Raw genomic sequence first — 27687 nt, forward strand, 5'->3', positions numbered from 1 at the left:
ACAGTGGGCAATGAGACATACCTGTAATATGGTAGCTCACTTGGCGATTGATGTCAGAAGTGTCCCTGTCCCAGGTGCTGAGGACAGCCACCACCTCGCCTGGTGGGTCGCTCTCCTTCACGTTCCCTCGGTACACCTCATGGGCAAAGACTGGTGCATTGTCATTTATGTCTGTCACTCTGACAGAGACCAAGGCTGTGGAAGAAAGAGAGAATGCCTCTCCAAGGTCAGAGGCCACCACGGAGAAGGAGAATGCAGGGTCTGTCTCATGATCCAGGTCCTTCAAGGTACTGATCCAGCCTGTGTTGCTGTCAATATTGAAGGCTTCCATTACCTTCTCGGGGTGGGAATCTGAGTGGAGGGAATAAGTGACCTGCCCATTGGCTCCCCAATCCATATCGCTAGCTCTCACCTGTGTGAGTTTGGTGCCGACAGGCATCCCTTCCATTATGATGGTCTCGTAGCTTGAAGTCTCAAAGATTGGCTTGTTGTCATTCAAATCCAATACCTTGATATCTACATCCACAGTAAACACAATGTCTACCTTGTCCAGGGGTATAGTGGCTGCTACTTTAAAGTGAAAAGCTGGCGTAATTTCATGGTCAAGGCGCTTGTCAAGCTTGATAGTGCCTGTGTCCTGTTCTATGATGAAGACACCCCCTTTGTTATTCTCTGGTCGTTCCCCATTAACTGTGCTGAACTGGACATTCTGACTGGGCAAAATCCTCAGGGTGTCCACGGTGCCTCCAATGGCTGTATCTTCTGCAATGGTAAAAGAGTACTGAGACTGGGTGAATGAAGGCAAGAATGTTTCAGGGGGCAAGACGTGGATATAGACAGGGATGAGAGAGTGCTTTACTGGAATGCCCCCGTCTACTGCTTTGACAAAGAATGACAGCACTGTATTTTTCAGCTGGTTAAAATTGCCCTTTGTAACCATCCAGCCATTGTCAGGATCAATTTCCAGGAGGTCAGCCACTGAGACGGAGGCCTCACTATATAGGGAATAAGTAATCCTTGAATTGGCTCCATCATCTGGGTCCATGGCTTGAACTTGGGTGACCAAGTGGCCCTTTCCAACATCCGCCCTGACACTGGCTCTGTATTCCACTGTCATGAACTGGGGAGCATTGTCATTTTCATCCACCACAATCACCCTCACAGTGCAGAAAGTTGTTCTCCCACCACCATCAAGAGCCCTCAAAAAGATACTAACATCTCCTTCTAGAGGGTTTTCCCGGTCTAGCTTTTCTGTAGTTATGACCTGTCCGTTGCTGTCTATGAGGAATCGATCCTTGGCAAAGTCATTGATGATGGCATAGCTGATCTGCCCATATGTTCCAGGATCCCCATCTGTGGCTCGCACGTGAATTACCTTTGTCCCAGCAGCTGCATTCTCTCTCACCTCAGCTACATATGTGCTTTGTGAGAAGGCAGGGCTGTACAAGTTAGCTCCCAGTACCCTGATGTGCACCTGTGCAGTGCTGGTGAACAACCCGTCAGAAACAGACACATTGAGACTGTACAGCGGCTCCATCCGCTGCTTTCGGTGGTTGGACAGTGTGATGACGCCACTCTTGCTGTCAATCAGAAAGCTTGTCCGGTCATTCCCAGATAAAATACTATATTCCAACCGGTCAAAGTCCGAACTGTCTGCATCTGAGGCTTGAACACAGGTTACAAAATGACCCCGGGGGGCTAGTTCACTCACATATGATTCATAAATTAGCTGATTAAACACTGGAGGGTTATCATTTATGTCAGAGATGTGGATATGAACTAGAACCTCACTGCTCAGTGAGGGGAAGCCACTATCTGTTGCTCTGACTTTCAAAGTGCAGTGTTGCACCAATTCATGGTCCAGCATCCTTGCTGTCAGGATTAAGCCACTTGAACTGTCGATGTGAAAATAATCTGTGCTGTTGTATGTATCCTGCACAATCTGATAATGCACCATTTTATTGTTTTCTGAATCTCCATCAGTAGAGACAACTTGCAAAACAGGTGTCCCAATGAGAGATGCTTCTGATAATGTTGTATTGTAGGCAGGCTGATCAAAAATAGGAGGGTTGTCATTTACATCATTAACTAGCAAGTCGACCGTGACCTCCGCCCTGGCACCAGTAAGGGCGTCACTAGCTCTTACTGTCAATTTGTAAACAGGTGTAACTTCATAATCCAAAGGACTCACAACTTTCAGGACCCCGGTGTCAAAGTCAATGTTAAACTGTTTAAAAGGATCCCCATCAATAATAATATATATGATGCCTTGGCCTTCTGGACTGGTAGCATTGATGCTTAGAATGGGAATGTCCATTCTCACGTCTTCATTGATGGAAGCTGTATAAAAGGGCTTATCAAACACAGGCATTGCTTTGTTGACAATGGTGATGGGAAGTTCCACAGATGTGGACAAAGAGGGTTTTCCACCATCTTTGGCTAAGATGGTGACTCCATACTCAATGTTGGACAAGTCAGAATTGAATGCTTCTTTCAAAATAACATTCCCTGAATTTGGATCAATTTCAAAGTGGCCATAGTCATCCTGTAGGACATAGGTCACTTCTCCATTTGCACCTTTATCTTTGTCAATGGCTGTTACCCGGTATATAAGAGTCCCTGGCTCAGCATCAACTTGCACAGCAGCATAGTAAGGGAGACCCACAAAGACCGGAGAATTGTCATTGATGTCTTCAATGTTAACCCTGACCACTACTCTAGCCACACGTAGATGGTCTAGTTCACGGTTGGCTTCCACCACCAACTCATATAATTCTTGTTCTTCACGGTCAAAGGGGACTCCAGTGGTCTGAATGACTCCTGAGGTAGATTTTATCTTGAATTTATTTCCTGGGTTTAAGATGCTATATTTTAAGGGCTCATTAAGGCGGTTTCCAACTGCATTGACAATAGCAACTTTGGTTATGTTAGTGTTGTTCTCTGAGATTGAGGTGGAATAAAAACTTTGTGTAAAGTGAAGGCCACTATCCATGGCTTCTTTAACCATGATGGTGACCATGGATGTGCTGTAGAACTTTCCATCAGACACTTTAACTATCAGCATGTAGTGATCTTTGGAGAGGTTGTTGTTTTTTATGGTGAGTATTCCACTATTTGAGTCAATTAAAAAATGATCCAAGCTGCCTTCCATTAGGCTGTATGTCAGTTCAGGAGGCACCTCAGAGTCAGGGTCTGTGGCACTAACTTTCAGTACCTCCACACCAACATAGGTGGGGAGAAGTAAGACAGTCTCAAACACAGCCTGAGTAAAAACAGGTGGGTTATCATTCACATCTGTAACCTCAATGTTCACTTCAACAGGACTCTCTGCCGTCAGCTGGGGGCTACCACTATCTCTCACATGCACATGAAAATGGAAATGGGCAATGGTCTCATGGTCCAGGTTGGCAATTGTTCTGATTGCACCTGTACTGGAGTCCACTGTGAAGAACTTCTTGGCTGTAGACTCTACAATCTGATACACGAGTAGTGCATTCTGATTGCTGTCAGCATCGGTGGCTCGAATTACCAGTGGGCTGTTATCCAAGCTCCTGACAATGCTGTTGACTGGGGCAGCCTCACTTAGGCTGCCTGAGTATTGAGAGAAGAGAAAAACTGGAGCATTATCATTTTCATCAACAATCTGAATATTGACCGTGGCATTGGAAGCCATTCCTGCCATGTTAGTGGCCTGAATGATGAGTTGGTAAGAGGAAGTATGCTCATAATCCAGAGCCCTCCGAGTGGTGATGACTCCAGAATATGGATTTATGGTAAAGACCCCACCAGTGTTTCCATCTTTGACTTCATAAATGAGGGTAGATTGACTGATGGCAGAGATTAGAATGACGGAGGTTCCAATATCCACATTTTCATTTACTTCAGCTTGGTAGTCTTTATGAGTGAACTTGGGGTGAGAGTTATCAGACATGGTGACGGAAATGCGCACAATTGCAGTGGCAGACATTGGTGGGGAACCTTGATCTGTGACTTTGACTGACAGGACAAACTGACCCATCGTTGTCATGTCTGGTTCTTTGGAAACAGTGATGATGCCGAGGACTGGCTCGATCTTAAATGTGTTTCCAGTGTTCCCTAAAATACAGAAATCAATGAGGAAAAGGAATTACAAGGGAGTCATTAAAAAAAAAAAAAGGTTTTCTGAAGGTTGACCCTTCATGTAAAGAAACTCTAGTGCAATGTGGCCAACAGAAAATAGATACCTATATTTCTATTCATCTCTTATTGTTCTGAAAGAGAAAACAAACCAACAAAGAAAAAAGAGACTTCTCTTTCCAGGATGTTGAAAAGAAAGTGATATGAGTTTTCCAGTAAAATTATAAACTTTAGATCCATAGTTTTTTGATCTAGGTTAAAAACAGCAGTGGCAGCAGTGGCACACAATGGGGTACATTTAAGCCAGAGAATAAGAGCTTATAGGAGAGCTATTTCTGCTATAAATATGTAGGACTTCCTCATTCCTAACCCTGTGAGAAGAGGGACAGACTGGATGACACACATACCAATGTTGCTAGTACAGGGAAGAAAAAAAAATTATCTATCTATCTATACCTAAACCAGTGCCATGTTCACATTTAGTTTTGGAAGATCATCATGCAGGCATTTGGTTACTATTTATCTCAAAGATAATATATGCTACATGGTATTAGTGCTATCTCACCCTATCAATCAAAATCAACTTCCTCAGGGCTGGGGTTGTGGCTCGGCAGTAGAGCATTCGCCTAGCACATGCGAGGCCCTGGGTCCGATCTTCAGCACCACATAAAAATAAATAAATAAAATAAAGATATTTTAAAAATAAATAAATAAATCAACTTCCTCCAAATGCCACTTTGGTGTGGTGGGTTTTATCAGTCACAGAGAATTCTTCCCAAGTCATTGTTTGTTTTGCAAGTTGTACTTTTTTTTTTCCCCCTGAATTTTCCCCTGTTCTTCACGACTGCTCTAACCTTCTCCCATGCCCTTGAACACACAGAGGTACAGACAGACATTAAAGAAGACATAAAATACTACAAGTTCATTGCTCCAATCTGTAGCCACTCTACTCACTAAGCACTTGAGAACAGCCTTAAACCCAAGAACTTTAATCAAAACCCTTATGAAACAAAGACATGGTGACCTGTTTTGCCAGGTCTGGCATGGGGAGAGCTATGGGCCATGACACCACCTCTAAAACATGCAAAAATTTGGAATCTGGGATTGTTGAGGATGACTGAAACAAAAGAGGAGCAAAGAAACAAAAGATCTGAAGAATGTAAAGAAGGTGGGTAGGGGCAGGAGTTCAAAAATAGTAGACGGTGTGAAGTTACATCCTTCCCAAGTTGCTTTATGTTTTCCCTCCTTGGACTCTCCAACGCTTTTGTAAGAACACCATTTATTTTGTGTTGAAACTCTTTTAAATCTACATTTAAAGATCCTGGTTACTCAACTATAGCTAGATCTTTCCTTCTTTTTGAGTACTGTAGTATGGCAAGCGTATAAACCATTTAAATGTCAAAATCATTAAGACAGGCTCTTGGATTTAGGGGTCATTGTGACATGCTTATTGAAATATACAGCAAATACAGCTGTGTCTACACTTCTTGGTGTATATTTATTAAATAAACATATCCATGTCCATAAAGCAAAAGGTCATATTCCTATAAAATCTACTTCAATAAAACACTTTTCAAGAGGAAGCATATCTAATAGAGAGACCAATTTAATTCCAACCCCACAATGTGATATTAAACAATGTCATCTTTGATGTCAGCATGATTTTTTTTTCACTTTGCCACCAAACATGATTGTTCTGTGATGACAACAACAGAATTTTATGATGTTTGGGTGAGCTTTTACATTTTCAGTGATGAGCACAGTGGAATCAGGCATAGATCCAACATTTGAGCCAGCTGTCATTTCACTTTATCAATGGTCACCTTCCAGGGACAGCAACTGAGCCAAGTTGCTGCCTTCACTGGTTATGGTGTCCTACCTCAGAGTTTATAGACAAATCCTTCCTTGTACCAGCCCCAGCAACATTTCTTCATTCCTAGCAAGATACATGAAAGCAGGAATGAAGGTGATCCAGCTCTTGACCTCCACTTGAACTTCATGGCCCTGCTGTCCCCTGGAAACTGATCCACTTGTTATACCCTCTCAGGATTCTGGACTCATACTTCAGGTTCTCTTTCTCTCTTCAATACACTGACCCATTTCCTTGAGATCCCGTTCCTGCATATCCTCTCCTTCTATTCCTGAATCTTTGAAAAGGAATCTCTACTTGCTTATTTTCTTGGAACCTATGGCTTTGTTTAGACTTTTGGCAACTAGGCAAAAGCTGTGTTTTTCATATTATCTGATGTATTGCACAGTGTCTGACACAAAGAGGGTGCTTGATAATTATTTGTTGAAATGATTGGGAGGAGATGTAAATCAAAAGCGAATTTTAATTCTCTATCCCCTTGGGATCCAATATGCCATGTTCTAACTCAACTCTTATTTGTGTCTCTCTTGTGCTGTGCTACTTCAGAATCACCATTGGCAACAAACAGAAAACCCAGGCTAAAATAAGTCCTGAAATGCTGCCCTCAAATTCTATTCAAACTCAAAACTCAGTTCTTCAGACTAAAATATAAAGCTTCTGTAGTTACTTTAGAGGCCAAGCAAGAGAGAGGGAATTTATAGCACATCATAAAATAGAGAAAAATCTCGCTTATCGGAGGTCTGTGAGAGAAGTTAAATAAAACATAACATTTTACACAACCACTGACCATGTGCTAAAAATACTGAAGCACCTGTGATCTGTCTTTCTTTCTATAATCTGGGAAGGACCAGTTTAGGCTCAAGGTAGGTCTTCGAGTCTGTGAAGGTCTCAATGTCTACGAGAGATTTCTTGCGTGTGTTGTAATTCTCATTAGCTTGGTGCCCACTTCAACAAAAATAACTTTTTTTGAGATATCAAAAAAAGTTTAGTTTTCTGGAGATTTAGGTTTTCTATATATATGGGATTTCCCTAACCCACAGAAATATTTTTATTTTTGAATCAGGTGAATAAACCTGTGTTTTCTTTAATTTTTTTTTTAGTAATATATAACAATCGGATGTTTTAAGGAAATAACTTTTCTCTTGATTTAGTCAGTTATTAAAGAAATAACTGAGCACCATGTTGCAATCATGGAAGTTAAAATAAGAGAAGCAGTCTTTTCAGCTGAATGGTGAGTAAATCACTCCCCATTGGGTGAAAGATTCTTCGGCTAAGTAAGAGAAGTAAAAGTAGTGTTTAAATGACAAATATAAAAAGCAGGTGGACACTTAGACAAATGTTTAGAAAATGACAAGGACGTAGAAATAAAACTTCATATCCAAATGATCACAATGTCATGAAGCAATGTACATGCATGAATGAATAGAGGGAAAGAGAAAAGACAAACTCAGAGAAAACCATACAGAGAATAAAAAGAATTGTTGGATTAGGTGACAACTGTGTTGTCATGTACATATTCTCAAAAAATTTTTGAGAATTTTCCATATATTTTTGTGGTACCATGAAAGCAAGGATCGCATAATTAAATAATAAAACTCTTCCTTGATAAATAAGGAATGCATTTCTAAATACTGGTCAAGCTTTAGGCTGAAATAAAATTCCACAGAACCTGACTATCATGGACTAACATCTTTTCTTTACATGCATACACACACACACACATACACACACATATGGAGAGAGAGAGACGTAGAGAGAGACAGAGAGATAGAGATGGCGCGTAAGAGCCCACAAGCTTAGAATAGACTCATAAAATGTGGACACCTAATACAGGGAATAATTTTAGATTATCATTTGATATAGAAACTTTTTTTTAAGAAGGCTATTGGCTTTTCCTTTTCTAAAATTTCTAGTCCAAAAACTGTCATTCTAGCATTCCTATTTTAATTCAACTACTCACAAAAATACTCTACGTTTAAATGAAGGCATATCTATCGCTGGCATAAAAGGAGATTACATTTGGCATTATGCACAACAGACATAATGTTGCAAAACGTTTTGGAAATATGTGGCTTGCATATTCGAAAAAGATAGAACAGGATAAGGAAAATAGAGCAGACAAAGGGTATTTGTCATTTTCAGGCTCACAGTTATATCTCTTCCTTGGACATAAATCTCTCTGTCATAGATGCTTTCTAGCTATTGATCTTCAACCAACAGTACACTATGGTCTTGCAACCATCAGTACACTATGGGTGTTAAATAGATTTTAAAAGATCTCAAATTTAACAAAACAAGAGCCCGTACTTACTTATCTGTCAGGTTAAGCAGGTAGTTCAGACCCCATAGCTACCAAACTCTCTGCTACTCAGACTGCCTCCAGTGAGGTGAATTGTGCTAACTGTGAGGGTGTAGGGATTCTGAAAGCCACAGCCCACCTACTGACAAGTAAACAAAGACACATAAGATTCAGTTCAACAGCCCAGCAGCCCTCAGGTGACAAGAAGGAGGCTTTGGTTATTTCAGTCTGAAACCATAACTTGTTGGCCCATGGGTAAAAGCCACAGAATGCATTACACATTTCTTCTTCATTCCAGGAAAATCCAAGATTGAACACAGGGAAGGAAACTCTCCTTGCTGTCAACAATGGAAGACATAATACTGACACGCCAAGAACTTTATGCACCATTATCACAAAAAAAAATGGGTGGTGCTTGGCCAAGATTTCATTAGAGATGTTCCAGTGGTATCAATCTGAATTCACCATGGTGATAGATACTACTGAGGTTGAATGCCATGCATTATGCTGTAATCTATGCCGTGTAACAGCTCTCACCTGCTTCTATGGTATATATGAGTTCTGCATTTTCCCCTTTGTCTTTGTCCAGAGCCGTCACTTGCAGAACAGCTGATCCCAGAGCAGCCGACTCAAACACGGATGCTTCATATAGTGGGTTGGTAAAATAAGGACTGTGATCATTAGCATCTTCCACATTCACAATGACTCGGGCTAAGTTTCTTCGATAAGGAAACTCCTGATCTCTGACCTTTAGGCAAAATACAAGAAGCAGTAGGACTAAACTCTTAAACAGCAAAGAACTCAATGGCTATGTCTGTGATGAAAACAACAACAAAAAAAGATGATGCACACAGTTCTTGACCCAGTTCCAGATACTTAGTACATGCTCAATTAACAATGGTATACCAAGCAAGAACATGGTAAGCAAATCAAGAGCAGGGGCTACATCATCTTTTTGCTCAGGAAGCCTGTCCTATAGTCTCTGTTCAGCCTGTGTCTGCAGAATCAATGCCTTGATATCAAAAATATCACAAACACAGCATTCTGCTCTGGGACCCCTTGCACAGCCACTTTCCCCTTGTTATGTGTATTAATATCTGCTCATGGAATGGTGGACAGAGGCTCTTCTAAAGGAGAAACTAAAGAGTGGAATTGATGAATACAATGTGGGCATTGCCATTCATTCATTCAACAAACATTTATTGTCATCTATTATCCAACAAGTTCCTTGCTTAACTCTGGCGCCTCAGTAGTAAATTGGATATGGCTTCTACCCTCCAGAAGCTTAGGGTCGATTTGGGATTACAAATAATTAAATAGGCAGGTATAGTACCCAGTGATAAGTGCCAGCATGGGTTACCTAAATGTGCCCTCAGAATAAGCAGTAAGAAGAGCCTAACCTAGCATTCAGCTTCCTGGAAGAAGTGACAAGAACAGGTAGAAGTAGTAAAATGGTGCTGATCATCGCATGTGGCACTTTGAGGCAAGAAGATCCAATATACTCAAAGGCCCAGAGCTGAGAGAGAATCCTGACCACTGGTAAGATGACTACAATCAATTTCTAAAATTGAGATCCTTCTTGTAACTCCATCAAAAAACTTGGCTTGATGGCTTTAAAATGTCCCCTGGTTTGCATATGGCTGAAGCTTATAAACAATCAATACTTTAACCACATGGTTCTGCTATAATTTGATACAGTACTAGTTAAATGTGTATTCTTGGCTTGTTCAATTTTAGGCTGCATAACTTCACAGAAATGTGAATAAATTAGAAAATGTGCTGAGAAGAGCCATCAAAGAGAAGGGGGTTTCATAAATAGTACCTGGAAGGAATAAGTAACATGACTAAAATGGTTTAGCTTGGAGAAAGGCAGCATAAAGGATTTGTTTGCTCTAAATATTCAATTACATAAATGATACTTGGTAGAGGGTGACCAAACTGAATTCCGAGTTTGTTAAGCAAACAATAAACAGAAATGACTTGAGAAACCATGAGAATGGAGTTAGTAACTGGCACAAGTTCTGCCCTTGAAGAAAACACATGCAAAATCAAAACAATGAGTATGCTGAATTTCTGTAGACTGGTGTATCCACACCCAAGGACCAAGGTGAACTCTTTATTTTGGAATTATTAACATCTAGGTCAATTTCAACTGTTAGCTCCAAGGGTGCAGAGACTTTTTCTCTTTTGTGTCTTCAGTGCTTAGAATAGTGCTTGGTGCACAGTATGTACTCAAAAAATATCATCTGTTGAATGAATGAAGGCCAGGGGGTGGATCAGATGACCTCTGGGAATCACCCCTTCAGTTCCCTGGAGCCTTAGCTGGAACCCACAACTGAGGGCATGATACTCAAATTTCCTCTTGCCCAGGAAATTCTCCAGTCTTGGGAAGGAAAAGTGGCATTTAGTGCAACATTACTTTTAGCTGCTTCTTGGGAATTCATAGAGTCTTAGAGTGTTTTAAAGCCAATCAGTGCTCAAGATTAAGTCTGTGTCATCCTACTAGGTTTTAAGGAATGCAGGGCTCTGTTAGGCAGTGGCTGTGCATTGCCCATGGGGTTCATGGATCATTAAAGGAACAGATTATAGGCCATAGAGTTTCTTATTAATCTCTACTTTTCAATTACTTCTCCTACCTAATTTGAACACAAATTGAGACTTAAGACTCTCCACAGGCTTTAGAGTGTGTTGAGATCTCTTTGTGTGCCAGTATTCACTTCTAGGTTCAATGGCAGTACAAAAAGTACCCAATCAGGTCTATAAATGCTTTCAGGGACTGAGAATTGCACAGGCTGGATAAGTAAGTGCCCTTATGACAGACTTCTCAACTTTTCCACACAACTTCTGGATGCAAACCAGTGGTAGAGCCTGGGAATATGGCTTACTCCTCCCCTGTCAAGCCAGTCTGTTGGCAAAATTTTCTTGTCTGCCAGTGTCTGCAAAACTTGTCTAATATTTCAGCTTGACAAAAAACATGAAGCTGCTATCTAACAACAGTAATTCTTTATTGAAATAAAAAGGCAAAAGTAAATGCAATCTGGCAGTGAAAAAGTCAAATTCACTACTACTTACAAAAATTAAGGGCCCTGTACTTTTGAAGACTTTTGTACCTTGAAAGGTTAGTGATCCTGTCAGGACAGCATATTAGCCATTTGCCCCTACCTACCATTATATTGAGAATGTGCTTGTCCTGGGCTTCATGATCTAGTCTCTCAGCAGTATACAGCACACCAGAGCTGGGGTCGATCCGGAACTTTCTCATGCTGATGGAGTCGATGCTGCTGTGGACAGTGTAGCTCAGCTTGTGCTTCTCATCTCTATCTGTGGCTTCAATCTGCAATATCTCTGTATCCGGAAGCACGTCCTCAGAAATCGTCACATCATAATGAGGCTGAGAGAATTCTGGGCCATTATCATTATTATCCAGCACTTTAATAAATACCTATAGTTAAAAGAAGACAAGAGTGATCACTAATGCCAGTTCACTCATTGTTAATAAAAGAGGCTCCTTCCTCATCACTTCCCCCATGTCTTTGAATCGTAACACCTAGCAGCTATCTCAACATGTAGAAAGCTCTCTTATAAGAAAACCCTGTGTAATTAGTAATTCACATTATCAGGAATATAAACAATGAGCTGATCAATATCTTCACTATTAATCGAACAGACGAGACAGCCACCAGAAGGTGATAATTTCATGGGATTATTTGAGGCACAATGGAAAAGATCACAAGGTGACCTTCTTAGTAAATTACTATTATCTTAGTTTATTTCTATGGGCTTCTTCTCATAATGGACTTACATGGTGGCAGTCACAGAATGGGAAAAGCATAAGTAAAGAGAGGAAAGGGAAGAAGGAACAGAGCTGGACACAGCACAGTCAAGCTTCTCAAGGGTAGCATTGACAGCTTTGGGAGGTGTTATGGTTTAGATAGCAAGTGTCCACCAAAAGCTCATGTGTGAGACCATGCGAGAACCTTCAGAGGTGAAATGATTGGTTACAGGGCTTAATCCAGTCAGTGAAATGATTCCCTGATGGGATTAACTAAGTGGGGGCTGAAGGCCTGTAGGGTGTGGCTAGAGGAGGTGGGTCCCTGGGGGTGTGCCCTCGGGGTATGGGGTATATATTTTGTATCTGGTGTGTGAAGTCTCTCTTTGCTTCCTGATCATCATGTGAGCCACTTCCCTCTGCCACACCATTCTGCCATGATGTTTTGCCTCACTTCAAGCCCTGAGGAATGGAGCTGACTGTCTATGGACTGAGACCTCTGAAACACTGAACCCCTAAATGAACTTTTCCTCCTTCAAAATTGTTCTTATCAGGTGTTTTAGTCACAGCAGTGAACAAGGTGACTAAGACAGGAGGATTCAAGAACATGGTGCTAATGATAGCTAAAATATAATATTTCCAAGTTATTTTCTTTCAGAAAGCATTTTTCTATAAAATTTTCTAAGTGCATATAAAACTAATAACTTAATGTATGCTCAAATATTCATCACTCAGTTCTGACCATGATTCACATGTAGCAAATCTGGTTTCATCTTAGCTTCCTGTTTATCTTCACTTGGTACCCCATTTTATTTTAAAGAAAACTCTAGCTATTATATAATTTTAGTATATATATATATATATATATATATATATATATATATATATCCCTAAATTATAGGGAGTCAGAATAAACAGAAACACACACATGCACAAACACATACAAGAGTATAATTATATCCAAACAAAGAAAACAATAATTCATTAATACCAATATTTCATGTATCATATTTCTTCAATGGTTTTTAATCCTGTTGTGCATGTTTATGTACATATGTGTTTATTCATGTATATATTAATTTCTTTCAATCAAGATACACAAAATAAAAAAATTTGCATTCAGTTTATATGTCCTTTAATTTCATTTTATCTTATCACTTATATTTCAGTCTGTTTCCTTGCAATTTTTATGGATCATTATCATTCTTGAAGAAACTGAGCTATTTCCTCTTTAGTTTGCAGTCAGAAATTTGCTCATAGCATCCCCGTGGTTTTGTTCTGCACATCCGTCTGTTCCCTGTAATTGTTATAAATTGGCATTTTGGTCTAGGAGACTCAATAATATTGAGGTCCAGTTTCTTTTTTTTTTTTTCTTTTCTTTTTTTTTTTTTTTTTTTTTTTTTTTTACAAATATCCTATAATAGTACACTTCCTTCTGGAAATGCATGACATCAGGTTCTCCTCTAAATCTGTAATGCTAGCTGCCATGATGATCATTACATAGGTAACACAAATTTGTTAAAAATTTCAAGAGGTGATTTCTCATTCTGTGGTCCCTTCCTATTTTGGTAGCTGGGATAGTTCTGTAAATAGAAATTTCTCCATTATTTGGTTATTCTGGAATATACTTCATATCAGAAAGGCAGGATTAAGGATTAATTCTTTCCCTCTATTATTGACAAATAAGATATTGGTTCCTTAACATCTCTAAAAGTAGCTATTGAGGTATTTTTAAAAACATTATATGTCATGACTTTAATCACATTGTATTTTTTTCTGTCCACTGCAGCCATTATATTCACTGTTACATGGATAATCCTTTCTTGGCCAGTGGGAGTGTTTTCAGGTTGGCTCTCAAGATTTTTTTGACACAGCTCCAGAACTTTCTTGCTTTCTGATAATTGCTACTGATAATTTTTTCCAGAGGTATCTGTATTTTCTGTCCCAACTCTAAATTATCCATTTCTTCAAAAAGTATTGGTTTCCTTTTAGTTAGAAATGGTTATATTGATAGATCACAATCCAGTGCTAGGAATTCTCATTGCTACTGGATTTACTACATGTTTGGGGTTTCATCAGACACAGTTTGGAAAGGAGTGTTTTTAAAACAAATATTTTATGAGTTCATACTGCTGTTTCCATTTCAAAAATAGAGCATCAAGTTTTACTCAAGGCCATTATTTTTTACATTTTTTTCTCCTTTCTCTGACAGGATGACATTTTTCATATTAAATGATTTCATCATAATTAGCCATTGCTTTATCTGGAACTCATACACAAAAGTCCCAGAATAACAAGACCACCATTGTTATTATAATTACATTGCAATTATGGTCATTGAAAACAATTTAATATTATTTTTCAGTTCTTTTTGTTCTTAGGAATGTGAAGTCAAATTAGTATGATTAAAGTCACTTGGAATAATTCTTCTTTGGAAGACATGCCACTAACCAGATATATATTTGACAACATTTGCTTCCATTTACTTTCAAAATTTAGACTTGCCTTTTTAACATTTAATTTTGTCTTATTCTATATAAAAAGGTATCAACCTCAATTTCACAAAAATTGCATATTCAAAGAAATTTGGCTTTTCTACCTGTTCCATTCATCCTATTCCCTTATTCTCCTACTGGTAATTTAAAGTAAAAACTTTTATGGTTTGTTAAACTATTTTGTTAATATAATCTTTTTGTATGTAGTTTTCCCTACTAATCTTTTTCATTCACATTGCAGTAACATTACATTTAGAATTAACATAAAATTAGCATTGGTCCTCAATTGGACATGATTCTTTCTTGCTGAGGACATGTAACAAAAATGTCACTTGGGAGGTATCAGGAGATATATTTCATTGTCACAACTGGACAAAAGGATATTGCTGACATTTAATGTGGCTAGAGATTTTGCCAAGCATACTACAGTGCACAGGGCAATCCCCACTATCAAATAATAATCTAATCCAAAATGTAAATAGTGATATTGTTGGGAATCCTTCAGATAATGATACAACAGCATAGAGATACTCTTCCAATAGGCAGATGTATCGTTGTTAATTTAATTAGTCTTCTATTGGCATTCATTTAAGATATTTCCAATTTTCCCTCTTAGAGTATGCAAACGAGCCTTGTATCCATGTCTTTTCATATTTTTGCTAGCATATGTTTGGGTTCTAGAGTTGGAATTGCTTGATGAGAGGATTAGTACTTTTATAGTTTTGTTAGATATTTCTGTATTTTTCTTTTCCAAAGACTTATCATTTTGCATTGCCATAACAATATATAAGAATGGTTGTCTCTCACAGTCTTGGCAACAGTATGTGGAAAGATTTGGATTTTTTTATTGTCAATCTGATAGATGAGAAATGACATCTCAGTGTAGTTTTTAATTTGCATTTTTCTTGTTATGAGTAAGGTTGAATATCTTTTTATATATTTAAGAGTCATTTGCATTTCTTTTTCCGTTAAACTATTTTTATCAGCCCATTCTTCTATGATTTAGCTGGTCTTTTCCTTCTTTATTTTTGGAAACTTGGTGATAAAAATTGCAAATGTATTTTCATTTTTTTCATGTATTTTATTTTGCTCATAGTGATTTTTTTAGGTGAAAGGTGAAAAAATCAATCTTTTCCCTTATTATTTATGAATGTTATTTATTTATTTGTTATTTCATTCATTCATTGGTACTTGTGAAATTACAGTCTTTTTAATTTTGATTCAGGGTCCAACTGATTTGCTCAGGCTCCTTTGGATTTGCAATGCTGCTAACTCAGCCTCCTAAGTAGCTGGGGTTACAGGCATGTTCCATAGTGCTTGGCTGTATTTCTGGGTGTTATGCTACAGTTTAGAATATTCTATGTAATATTGTGTTATAGATGAACAAACTCATCTGAAAAAATAGCACTTGTATATTTCCTTTTTCTTTCATTTATATTTCTAATTCATTCAGAATTTTTCCTGGCATATCATGCGAGGAATGAATCCAGTTTTATTTTTTTTTCCACATGGCTGTGCATTTATCTCAATGCTACTTTTTGGAGGACTATTACGTTCCATTCATTTGAGAAGCCATTTTAATCTATCTTTAATTCACATATGTAATTAGTATATTTCTGGATTTTCTATTCTGTTTCATTGGTTCATCTGTCTTTTCATATACCAATATCAAAATGTTTTAATTATAGAGGCTTTATGATATGTTTTGTGTTTGAAATAAGCCCTCTTTTATTTTTTTCCTTAGTTTCTTGGCTATTTTTGCTTATTGTTCCTCCTTAAAAACTTTATAATCAACTTATGTAGCACAGGAAAGAAACTTGATGGTGTTTTAATGGGAATTATGCTAAAAGTACAGATTGACTCTGGGAGAACTGACTTCTTTTTATAATGTAGTCCTCCTCTCCAAGAACACAGAATGTTTTCTCATTTGTTTAAATTTACTGTTTTGCTTTTCTGGGATATTTTAGTTTACTTCAAATATATTTTAAACACTTTTTAAAGGATGTGCTATCCTAAGAGGGATCACATTTTCAATTGTTATGGTTTAGATATGAGATCTCATGTGTGGGAGCCTACAGAATGGGAGCAAATCTTTACCACAAGCACATCATATATATATATATATATATATATATCCTAATCTCTAGGATATATAAAGCACTTAAAAACCTCAACCCCCAAACCTCAAATTACCCAATCAATAAATGGGCCAAGGAACTGAACAGATACTTCTCAGAAGAGGATATACAATTAATCCACAAACATGAAAAAATGTTCATCATCTCTAGCAATTATAGAAATGCAAATAAAAACTACTCTAAGATTTCATCTCACTCCAGTCAGAATGGCAGCTATCAAGAATACAAACAACAACAATAAGTTTTGGCAAGGATATAGGGAAAAAGGCACACTCATACATTGCTGGTGGGACTGCAAATTGGTGCAGCCAGTCTGGAAAGCAGTATGGAGATTCCCCGGAAAACCTGGAATGGAACCACCATTTGACCCAGCCATCCCACTCTATGGCTTATACCCAAAGGACTTAAAAACAGCATACTACAGGGACACAGCCACACCAATGTTTATAGCAACATAATTCACAATAGCTAAATTGTGGAACCAACTCAGATGCCCCTCAATAGATGAATGGATAGGGAATCTTTGGTATATATACACAATGGATCATTACTCAGCATTAAAGAGAATAAAATCATGGCATTTGCAAGTAAATGGATGGAGTTGGAGAATATAATGCTAAGTAAGCCAATGCCCCCCCAAAACAAAGACTGAATGTTTTCTTTGATATGAGGATGCTGACTCATAATGGCAATGGGAGTGGAGTGGAGGGGGGCATGGGAGGAATGGAATGGAGGAACTTCAGATAGGGCAAAGGGGAGGGAGGGGAAAGGAGAGGGCAAGAGAGTAGGAATGATGGTGGAATGAGTTGGACATCATTACCCTAAGTACATGTATGAAGACACAAATGGTGTGAAAATACTTTGTGTACAATCAGTGACTTGAAAAACTGGGCTCTATATGTGTAATATGAAATAAATTGCATTCTGCCATTGTTTATAACAAATTAGAATAAATAAATTTTAAAAAGACCTCATGTGTAGGACAATATAAGAGAGCTTAGAGGTGAAATGATTGCATTATGAGAACCTTAACCTAATCAGTGTATTAATTCTCTGAAAGGGATTAACTGGGTGGCAATTGCAGGCAGGTAAGGTATGGCTAGACAAAGTTCATTACTGGGCATGTGCTTTGTGGATATATATTGTGTCCATGGTGAGGGGAACCCTCTCTGCTTATTGGTACCATGTCCTCAGCTACTTTCCTCTGCCACACTCTTCTGCCTTGATGTTGTGCCTCTCCTACAGGTAAAAACAATGAAGTTATACTTCTGAATCTAGGAGCCCCCATATAAACTTTTCCTCCTCTAATTGTTCTTGTTAGGTTTTGTTCTTCTTAGTCACAGCAGTGAAAAAAACTGACTAAAACATCAGTGTATCTTTTCAATTTTTTAATTTCTCTGACTGTATATGTATGCTATTTAATATGTGTTAAATTTATAACCTGTTCTTTTACTGAAATTTCTTATCATTTGCAATTGTTTTTTCATTTATTCTTTCAAGTTTTTTTGCTGTATAATCATACTGCAACTAGAGATAGTCTAATCTATTCCTTGATAATTCCTAGGATACAGTATATGATAACTTGTCTAATTGCATTTTCTAATACTTGCAGAACAATATTAAATGGTAGTGGGCATAGTGAAGCTCTTCTCTTAATCCTAATAGGAGAACTTCTAATGATTTTCCATTCAATAATATGCTAGCATTTGTCTATATTCCAGAAAGCTATTTATTTTAAAAAATAAATATAGCTCGACCATGTCTATCCTTACAAGTGGCTACATGGTCACTCACTTTGGTACAGATATCCTTTTCTGAGTGAGAGGAAAGTGCTATCACTCCCAGGCCAGGATGACTTGCCTTTGGGAATGACACAGACATGGGATGAGCTCTACCCTAAAGTCTGTGCTACAAAAAGGGTTGAGAGGTGTGCCAGCATAGTTTGGGTGTTGTTTCTATATTCAACATATGTGCAAAACCATACCAGATTTCTTTGAATGCCAACTATTTCCTTTAAAAAGTTCAAGTTAACTTACTCAAGATGCTAAAATAATTGTGTTCACAGAGGCAGTTATATTAACTGATGAAAAAGCCTTTCCAGCCAGCAAGCCTGCCCTGACCTTCATGAAGTTTCAAAGTTGATGTGCTCTTGAAAAGCTTGCCTCTTTCTGCTTGCTTTGTCCTGAGCCTAATCTACAGTCAGAACAAGTGTTTCCCTGTAAAAGACTTCCTTCTCCTCATTTGCTTTTTATTTCCCACAGTTGGGGCCATTTGTGAGTTCCTGAACTAACAAACAAAGCAAAGTAACTCTCAAAGATGTTGTGTTCAAAATGGTAATTGAAATGCCTAAAGAAGTACAATGGAATCAAAGCAGGAGGAAACCCGAATATAGGAAGTCTCCTCAGAGCTGGTTCAATGCTGCCCACCACAAACACTTTGGGTTCTGCAGGCTCCTCTAAGCTAAGTCTGGGTAGATGCCAAGTCCTGCTTTACAAAGGCTCTTGGTATGAAGTGTCCACGGGGGCGAGTTGTAGAGTAAGAGCTCTGTCTTTTATTAGAGCCAATTATGTTCTAAATTACTGAAATTCTGTTCTGCCTCTGCTGGTATTTCAAAACCATATTCAAAACATCCTATGGTTGTGATTTCAAGGTGAAGCCCCTTATATTCTCCCCAAGATCACAGGTTTTTTTTGTTTGAATGCACAAGTATAAAAACCATGTCAGCTATGTACTCCTTTTACAGTGTATAAATCTGTATCGTATTCATTTTATGGACTTCAATGTTCCTAGTTTATCAATGGGGAAAATGTTAAGGGATGTGCTCTAAGTCATGAGACTAAGGCTAGACCCGAATTTAGTCCTATGGAGCCAATTCTATTCATTCCATCATATCATCTCCCTGTGCATCCAAGTGACATACACATCAAGAATAAATATATGTAACATTTATGTGAACCAATATGTGTTCAAATATTATGTTTTTTTTTTTGCTATGGAGAAATCCTAGTTTAAAAATAGATAATGGACATGGCCATTCTCATTTCAGGAGCATTAATCATGACATTATTTTAAATAGAAAATTCCCTGCTGCCTATGAAATTGGAATCCATTTTCAAAAATTGATTTTCTCCTGAGTTGTCAGGCACACAACTATTACATATACTGAGATTTTATCTTCTTTTTTTTTTTAATAGAGCACCTTATATTTTAAGAATCAGCTTGCTGCCTCACTTCATCTATATGCTGTACAGTTGTTTCAGCATTTCCTTAATCTAGACACACAAGGAAGGTTTGGGCCACTGCTTTTTTCACCTACTAAGTGGCAGATGACACTTAACTGGATGAAAGGTAGCCCTCCATGAGAGAGACGTCCCCGGGGAGGCTCTTGATCTAGGACTCATGGAACAAGCGTTAGCAAAAATGATTTACTCCCCCCCTCCTTTTATAAGCAGGTGTGGAGTGGAAGGCAGAGATAAGAGGAAATCCGAATCTTCAAGGTAAAATCTGCTTTCTAAGGAACTCCAAATACAGCAGCATAAAGTAATGGAAGCTTCAAAGGGTGGCAGTCAAAGATAACCTTAGAATGTAGGTCAAAGCCCTTCCAGCCCCAAGGAATGCTGACCTTTTGGAAGAACAGCTATGGCCAAACTCATTTAAGTGCCTCTATGGGTTCAAGAAATTTTGGAGATTATTGGAAAGAGATTTTTCACATTAGGTGTGGCTGCAGAATACAAAAACACAAGAAGGTTTTACTATCTTTACAAATCCAAAGCATGATTTGAATAAGAAAAGCATATTAAAAATCACAAAATTACACATCCTAAGTCCCTGAATCAAATCAATGTAACTTTGAGATTATTATTTGGCCATGACTATCTCTGCTGTCTTTAATGAATAATAATAAAAGTCACACACATAATTTATAGTTATCAGGTATGTTATTCCAATTTTAAGTTGAAAACCAGATTGCATTAATAAAGTCTGTATGTGTTCAGTACATCATATAGTCCTAGAACATTTTCATAATATCTTTTTCAATTCTTACTATAGCCCATGATACATGTAAGGTCTGATCGCTATAAGGAAGAAAAAAAATTAGCCTTAGAGAATAAGCTACCTCCTTTGATAACACAGAAATTGGGCAAGTGCTGACTTGACCTTGGGCCACCTGACCCTGAGTCAGTGCTCCTTCCTTTAAACCAGATGATTTTCCTGGTGAATCAAATTGTATACTTTGCAGGTATATACAGATGTGTAGGGGATGTATTTATAGAGAGATGTACCTGGAATAATATGTGATTTTGAGAAGCAAGAACAATGTCTGTACTTGTGCACACCTAGGCAGGCTACCTAAATGTTCTGAGCCTCAGTTTATCATTGTAAACTGAGTGTAATGATAAAACCTGACTTAACTACCCCAGGGCTGCTGGGAAATGAAACTTAAAAACAAATCTTATAATTTAAGTCTTACTATGCAAACATCAGCTATTATATATTACTGATTTTTATGCACTGACTCTTTAGAAGTGCCATGTTGTATATTTATTTAAATTTGTTGCAAAGATGTGGTGGCTCATTGTCATGGTTTGGATGTGAGGCGTCCCCCAAAAGCTCACGTGTGAGACAGTGAGAGGGGGTTTAGAGGGGAAATGATTGGGTTGTGAGAGCCTTAACCCAATCAGTGAATTAATCACCTGATAGGGATTAATTGAATGGTAACTGAAGTAGTAGGGTGTGGCTGGAGGAGGTGGGAATTGGAGTGTGACTTTAGGGTATATATTTGTATCTGAGGAGTGGAGTCTCTTTCTCTCTCTGCTTGTTGATCATCATGTGAGTTGCTTCTTTCTGCCATATTCTTCTGCCATGATATCCTGCCTCACCTTGAGGCCCTAGGAATGGAGCATGCTGTGTATGGATTGAGACCTCTGATACCATGAACCCCCAAATAAACTTTTCCTACTCTAAATTTTTTCTGGCCAGATATTTTACTCGCAGCAGCAAAAAAAGTTGACTGAAACACTCATATTGGCTTGGCAGTCTCATCCCTGGTAACATATCTCTGGGGCACATAAACTCAGTGGGTTGAAGTGAGGGTTATGAGGAAGTGGTATTTTGCACTCTTCCTAGGATGCATGACTGGCAATGAAATACCCTCATGGCCACAGGTGGTATCATGTTTCCCAGGAGGCTATCTTTAAAATTTATTCCTCTAATATGCCTTTCTTAGAAAGGTATCAGAGATTTAATCTTGCCTTTGAGAGACAACATCGTAGTGGTTAAGAGAGCAGGTTCAGGAAACTTACTGACTGGGTAGATCGCTCATGATCTACTCAGGTTATTTAACTTTGCTTTGTCTCTATTTCCCTAACGATAAAATGGGTGACAACAGTGGAATAGACATCTATTTCCACATAAACTGTCACCACAAATTTAGAAATTTAAAACAACATGCATTATTATTACTCAGGTCTTGCAGGCCTGAATTCAAGGCCCAAATCAAGGATTGACATAAATGTGCTCCTTGCTAGAAGTGCTTAGAAATTAGTCTATTCCAAATTCACTCAGGTTATTGATCAAATATAGTGTCTTGTGTTCTAGGACTGGTGTCACTCTTTCTTCCCTTGCTGTCAGCTGAGAACCTTTTCCAATTCTGTAAGGTCACCTGTACTCCTTGTCTGTTACCTCTCTGTTTGAGCTAGTAATGATGTCTCAAATCCTTTTCACACTTAGAATCTCTACTTCGGCTTTACCACCTCTTTTCTGTGATTTGATTGGGCCTCCTTGGATACTCCGGTATCCTCTCCCTATCTTAAGATCTGTAACCTTGATTAACCTTCAAAGGCCCCCTTGCCATGAAATATAGCACATCAAAATCCTAAAGATTATGATGTGGACATCTCTGGAGAAGAGGAGGGTCATTCTCCTTGTAACAAAAGTAGCTGCCTCATGAAGTAATTTTGAGAGTGAAATCAGTTTCCATCTTTGACTAGTGGAAACCAATTCAAGTTGCCTTTTGTCACTTTCAATATCACTCCACTAGGCTTTTCTGGCATAAAAAGCAGTCTGCCCCACACTCCTGCTTTAAACCTGGAATTTGCTATTTCTACAAGAAATCCTGGTTCCTTTCCAGGTAAATGAAATGTAAAGAGCACCATCTGGGAACTAGGATAGAATTCCTCTTAAATTTTGTAGTGTTCCTTTGTGTTTGGCGGGATGGTAATCTCACCTCCTCTGGCCTTTCATTATCTCTGCTCTTTATGGGCCCTGATTCCACTTGGCTGCCCACTCGTCACCTGTCTAGAATAGCCAGTGCCCCTGTGATTCCTCATCTCATCTCTAACCAGATGCACAGACAGTACTGCCTCCCTCAACCCTTTGACCTGTTCTAAGCCAGACACCCCACATTTCCAGGCCTCCATGACATCAACATGGGGTCCACTTTTATTCTATGTTATATTTTAAAGTATAATAATGTCTTTCACAAAAATTCTTTAAAACCTGTTTTATGCATAAGACTTTGTGTTACCAGGAGGTTTCTGTAAATGCTTTATCTGAATCTTTGCAACTTGAAATCCATAATTTTTATATTCTGTACTCACACTAGGCAATCTTGGTGAGGTATTTATTTGTCATCAGATATTGTATTCTGAGGCACAAGAATCCTGAGAGAATTGGAAGAACAGGAAGAAACTGAAGATGAAGGAAAGGTTCTCAAGTAGACACCAAATCCCTCAGGCTCTGAGTTACTGGACATTTGTGAAGTAAAATTAAGCATGTTGTTTATGGCTTTTTTGAAGCGTAGATCACACTATATTGTATCATCCCAAAAGAAAAAGAAGATATCCCAAAAAGTTACTGAACAAGTGGTTTGGACTCCAAAACATATACTTAATTAAGTGGAGAAGGTTCTCTGCTTGATGGTGGAATCATTAAATTGTCCAGGGTCATTCATTGGAAGATGTATTAATGGTTTCTAGAAGAAATTTAGAATGCCTTTGTCAAAATGTCCTTGACATCAATGGTATTGCCTGATTCAGAGCCTCATGCTTGCCACCACAGCCGGGAAGCCTTGGTCAATGTGAGAAAGGCCTCGATTAGCAGAGGCTTGGAAGGTGGTTTTCTGATGACAATAACATAATGATGACTCAAAAGTTTATATTTTAGAAACTGTTAGTTCTTACTTAAGAAGGTAATGCTTCTAGAAACTGACTGAGATACTTTTGCCAAGAAATCTCTCGATACTCTTTATTGACCTCCTTAGCTTGGCCCTACCAAGGGGGACTTCCAAGTTCATCCTAATTTTCCAATTCCTTTGAAAAGGCTAACTATATGTTAGTCTGAAATAAAATCAACAAAATGGGACTCAAATAATGGGTGCTTTCAAAGTCTTGCAATATATGCTTCATGTTTAAATGAATGCATATGAGACATCTACATTTAAAACTCTACATCACTAGCTGCTACAGCGGCGCACACCTCTAGTCGTAGCTACTTGGGAGGCTGAGGTGAGGGTCATCTGAGCCCAGGAGTTCAAGACCAGCCTAGGCAATGAAGTGAGACCTCATTTCAAAATAAACAAATTAATTGGTAAATTAAATTTAAAAAGTACATTTTAAAAATTAAAACAACAACAACTGTATCATTTTGATCTCAGGCACCAAGTACAGCTGCAAGCATATGTATGAACTTAAGAAGTACTTGTGGAACAACTGCTGTTAAGTGATTTCTCATCTGGTCCTAATGGAATTCTAAAATAAAAGTTTTGTTAATTTTTTTCTTCTTTCTTTCTTTTTTTTTGTTGTTGTTAACATTAATCAGTTGTATGCTTCTGAGACACAGACTACATTCCTACAGACCCTGCTGATGTGTCATGTCTACAGTTCATTCACTTACACTAAAATTACTTAATGAATATCTATGACATTCTTGGCACACTGAATATCATTTATTTCAACCAGTATAAAACAACAGAGAAAATTCTGGAAATGAATATGATTTTATGCTTGATTTGTATTTTACTCAAATATATCTTGGGTTTTTAAGGGGCAATAAAATTTAAGGTTGGGTATGCTGAGAAGTAGCTAATTTTAAAAATCTAATTTAAATTTACAAAATGAATTAGCACTAAAGATGTAGCAATTCTGCAGGTGGGTTGTTCTATGTTAGTCTTCAGGGCAGGAAATGAGACTGTGTTTTCTGTGGGATCACCTTTGCATAGATCTAGATTAAATCTTGAAAATACCCTGGGGCAGGATGGTTGGTAGGAAGACCATATAATTTATTGTCCCGACGGGGGCAATTTTAAGAGTGAATGGGGTATTATTGAAGATTATGCCAGCGCAACAGGGGTAGATGGCATTCTTTAAGGCAAACGGGGTCATATGGTCATCCCAGGTACAAGGAAGTAACACAGGTTGGAGGATGTGAAACTATCACACACTGGCTTTCTTAACATGTGCAAGTCACACCCCTGTTCTGGGTATATTCAAATGAAAAGTAAAGAGATTGTTCTAAAATGAACTCCGCTGCTTCCTTCAAATTCTACCATTCTACAATTACTAACAAACTTAAAGGAAAGAGTCTCATAATATTTTCAAAACAGCTTCCGATTGCAATGCAGTTGGCTAGACATGAACATGAAATTCTCTCTCTCCCTCTTTTACCAGTGTGTACTTATAAAAGCTTATGTAACATTTAAAATAAATTAATGCTTGCTTCCAGATTAACAAAAATTTCAACCTCAGTACCCGAAGCATTGTGTTGAGAAAGTTCCTGAGGATATATCTGGTCTCAGGAGGGGAAAAGGCTTTGATCAATTAATGATGTCTTTTGGACGATGGGAACAGCAGAAAGAAGCAGAGAGAAAGACAGGGGTTTACAGCATAGGCATGTGTTCCAGACCTCTACCATAAGTGTGCTAGATCTCTGGTGCTAAAAATAAAAAAAAACATATTTATCTCAAATTGTCTGATGTTGATGTCCAGCATTGTGTTAGTCATATTTAGGAAGAGGTACTGAACCATGTGAGAAGCCTGGAGATTTTTCACTTCTGACTTTCAATGCCCTTTAACATGGACTCAAGCAGCAGAGTATAAGAAGCAGTCCCCACCTTTGACTGCATGCTGGAATCAATAGAATCCCTGGAGATGGGTCCCAGACATCATTGTTTTTACTTCACACCGACAACCAGGGGATCCTACTATGTAGCCAGGAGAAAGATCACTGGCACAGATGTTAGATGCAGGAGAATGGGATACCTAGATTCCAGACCTTGTTCTTTATTAGAGCCATGTGACCTTGCACAGATAATGTATATTTTAGTAAGTTCTACATTTCTGTGTCCAAATAACCTGACAAGAACAACTCAGAGGAGGAAGTTTATTTTGCCTCAGGGTTTCAGAGGTTCAGTCCATGGTTGACTGACTCCATAATCCTGGGTCTGAGTAAGGCAGAACATCATGGTAGAAGGTCATGTCAAAGGAAAGCAGCTCAGGACATGGCAACCAGGAAGCAGAGAGAGTGCTCTGCCCATCAGGGAGAAAGTATAAACCCCAAAAGCACACCCGCAGTGACCTACTTCTTCCAACCACACCCTACCTGCCTACAGTTACTCTATTCAAGTTAATCTACTCAAGTTAACTAATCCACCAGATAGGTTCCAGCTCTCATAATCTAATCATTTCACCTCTGAACATTCTTGCATTGGCTCACATATGGGATTTTGGGGAATACCACATACCCAAACCATAACAACATCAATCTCTATAAGGTGAATTTGGACTTTTAGGTATTCTCTAGCTTTAACTTTTGTGACTAAAAAAATAAGGAGGTGAAGAATCTCATGGAGTGTTAATGCAGACATCATAGATAAACTCATCTTTGCAAATTCAAGGAAAATTGATTTGCTGTCAAAGAGATAAACTTTCAGTAACTGATAAAGAAACAAATATGTCTCATTCTTTCATGCATGAACAATCATAATTTCTTTAAAAAGGCAGTTAAGTGATATAATGTCATTGACAGAGCCCTTTGTTTTTAGTTTGTTCTTGAAAATGATTTTTTTGAACACTAGAAATCTGTGGACATAATTTACTACTTCCCAGACATGTTTTTCATTGCTTGCAATTTTTACTTTGGCAGGTCCTTCTGCATTCCTGCTATTCAGTAACTTAATCTTACCTGAGTGACAGCAACATTTGTCCCATCGGTGACTTCCACACTCATGTTATAGATGGACCTCTGTTCTGCATCCAAAGGTTTTGCAATGACAATTGTCCCAACACCCTTCTCTGCATCAAAAGAGCTGTCAAAATTCCCTCCTGATGATTTCACAGAAACAGTATGAAATTAGCACATCTAAGAAATTATTACATGAATTAAAGCATATAACTTTAAAGGAGCTCTTACATAGAAATACTTTCTGACAGGCATCCATGTAGCTTAATTTTGTACATCTTAAAAGGGACCTCTTTATTTCTAACTTAATTTATATTTCAAATACAGCCTCTATAATATATAACAAATGTTACCAAAAAAAGAATGTATTGCAAAGAAAAACCTCAGCAGTAATGTTAGAGTAGTGAAGCATAAATTGACTCCATAAAATATTTAGAAAGCTAATGTCCCTTAACCCCTTATGGCTTCTGTGCTAAGAATTTGAAGATGCTTTGCTTTTTCTAAAATAGACTAAGTTATAAGTAAATGAATAGTTCAAATATTATTAATAAAAAAGAGTAGACATTTTAAAATCTGTTCTGGTATTGATGGTAAACATTTGGCTGGTCGAGTTCAGATTCCCTCAATTAAATGTCAGAAACAAAATTATGAATACTGGGAAAAAAGGGAAAGCAAAAAAATTTGAATTTCATGTAAAAAGTTTTTTATCTGAAACATGGAATAATTATAGAAACATTTGTTTTGCCTTTTCAACAGTGGGAATAAATTTTCTCCTAAAAATATAAAAAGTTTATTAAAGAGTCACAGAATGAAATTGGGAAAAA

At 38.1% G+C, this 27687-nt stretch overlaps 1 protein-coding gene across 3 annotated transcripts in view; it reads right to left on the reverse strand.

Annotated features, from left to right (window-relative positions):
* FAT3 (FAT atypical cadherin 3) overlaps positions 1 to 27687 on the reverse strand; it is a gene marked incomplete at its 5' end in the record, with an annotated part of 483523 nt that overhangs the window by 89499 nt on the left and 366337 nt on the right. For all 3 annotated transcript variants that reach the window (XM_081281174.1, XM_081281175.1, XM_081281173.1), the window contains 4 exons: positions 22 to 4095; positions 8823 to 9033; positions 11452 to 11727; positions 26867 to 27006. In XM_081281174.1, coding sequence (XP_081137300.1) covers positions 22 to 4095; positions 8823 to 9033; positions 11452 to 11727; positions 26867 to 27006 — 4701 coding nt within the window. The remainder of the gene's footprint in view (positions 1 to 21; positions 4096 to 8822; positions 9034 to 11451; positions 11728 to 26866; positions 27007 to 27687) is intronic.

The sequence above is a fragment of the Spermophilus citellus genome (genome assembly GCF_964194105.1).
Source record: "Spermophilus citellus genome assembly, chromosome: 2".
Lineage (NCBI taxonomy): Eukaryota > Metazoa > Chordata > Mammalia > Rodentia > Sciuridae > Spermophilus > Spermophilus citellus.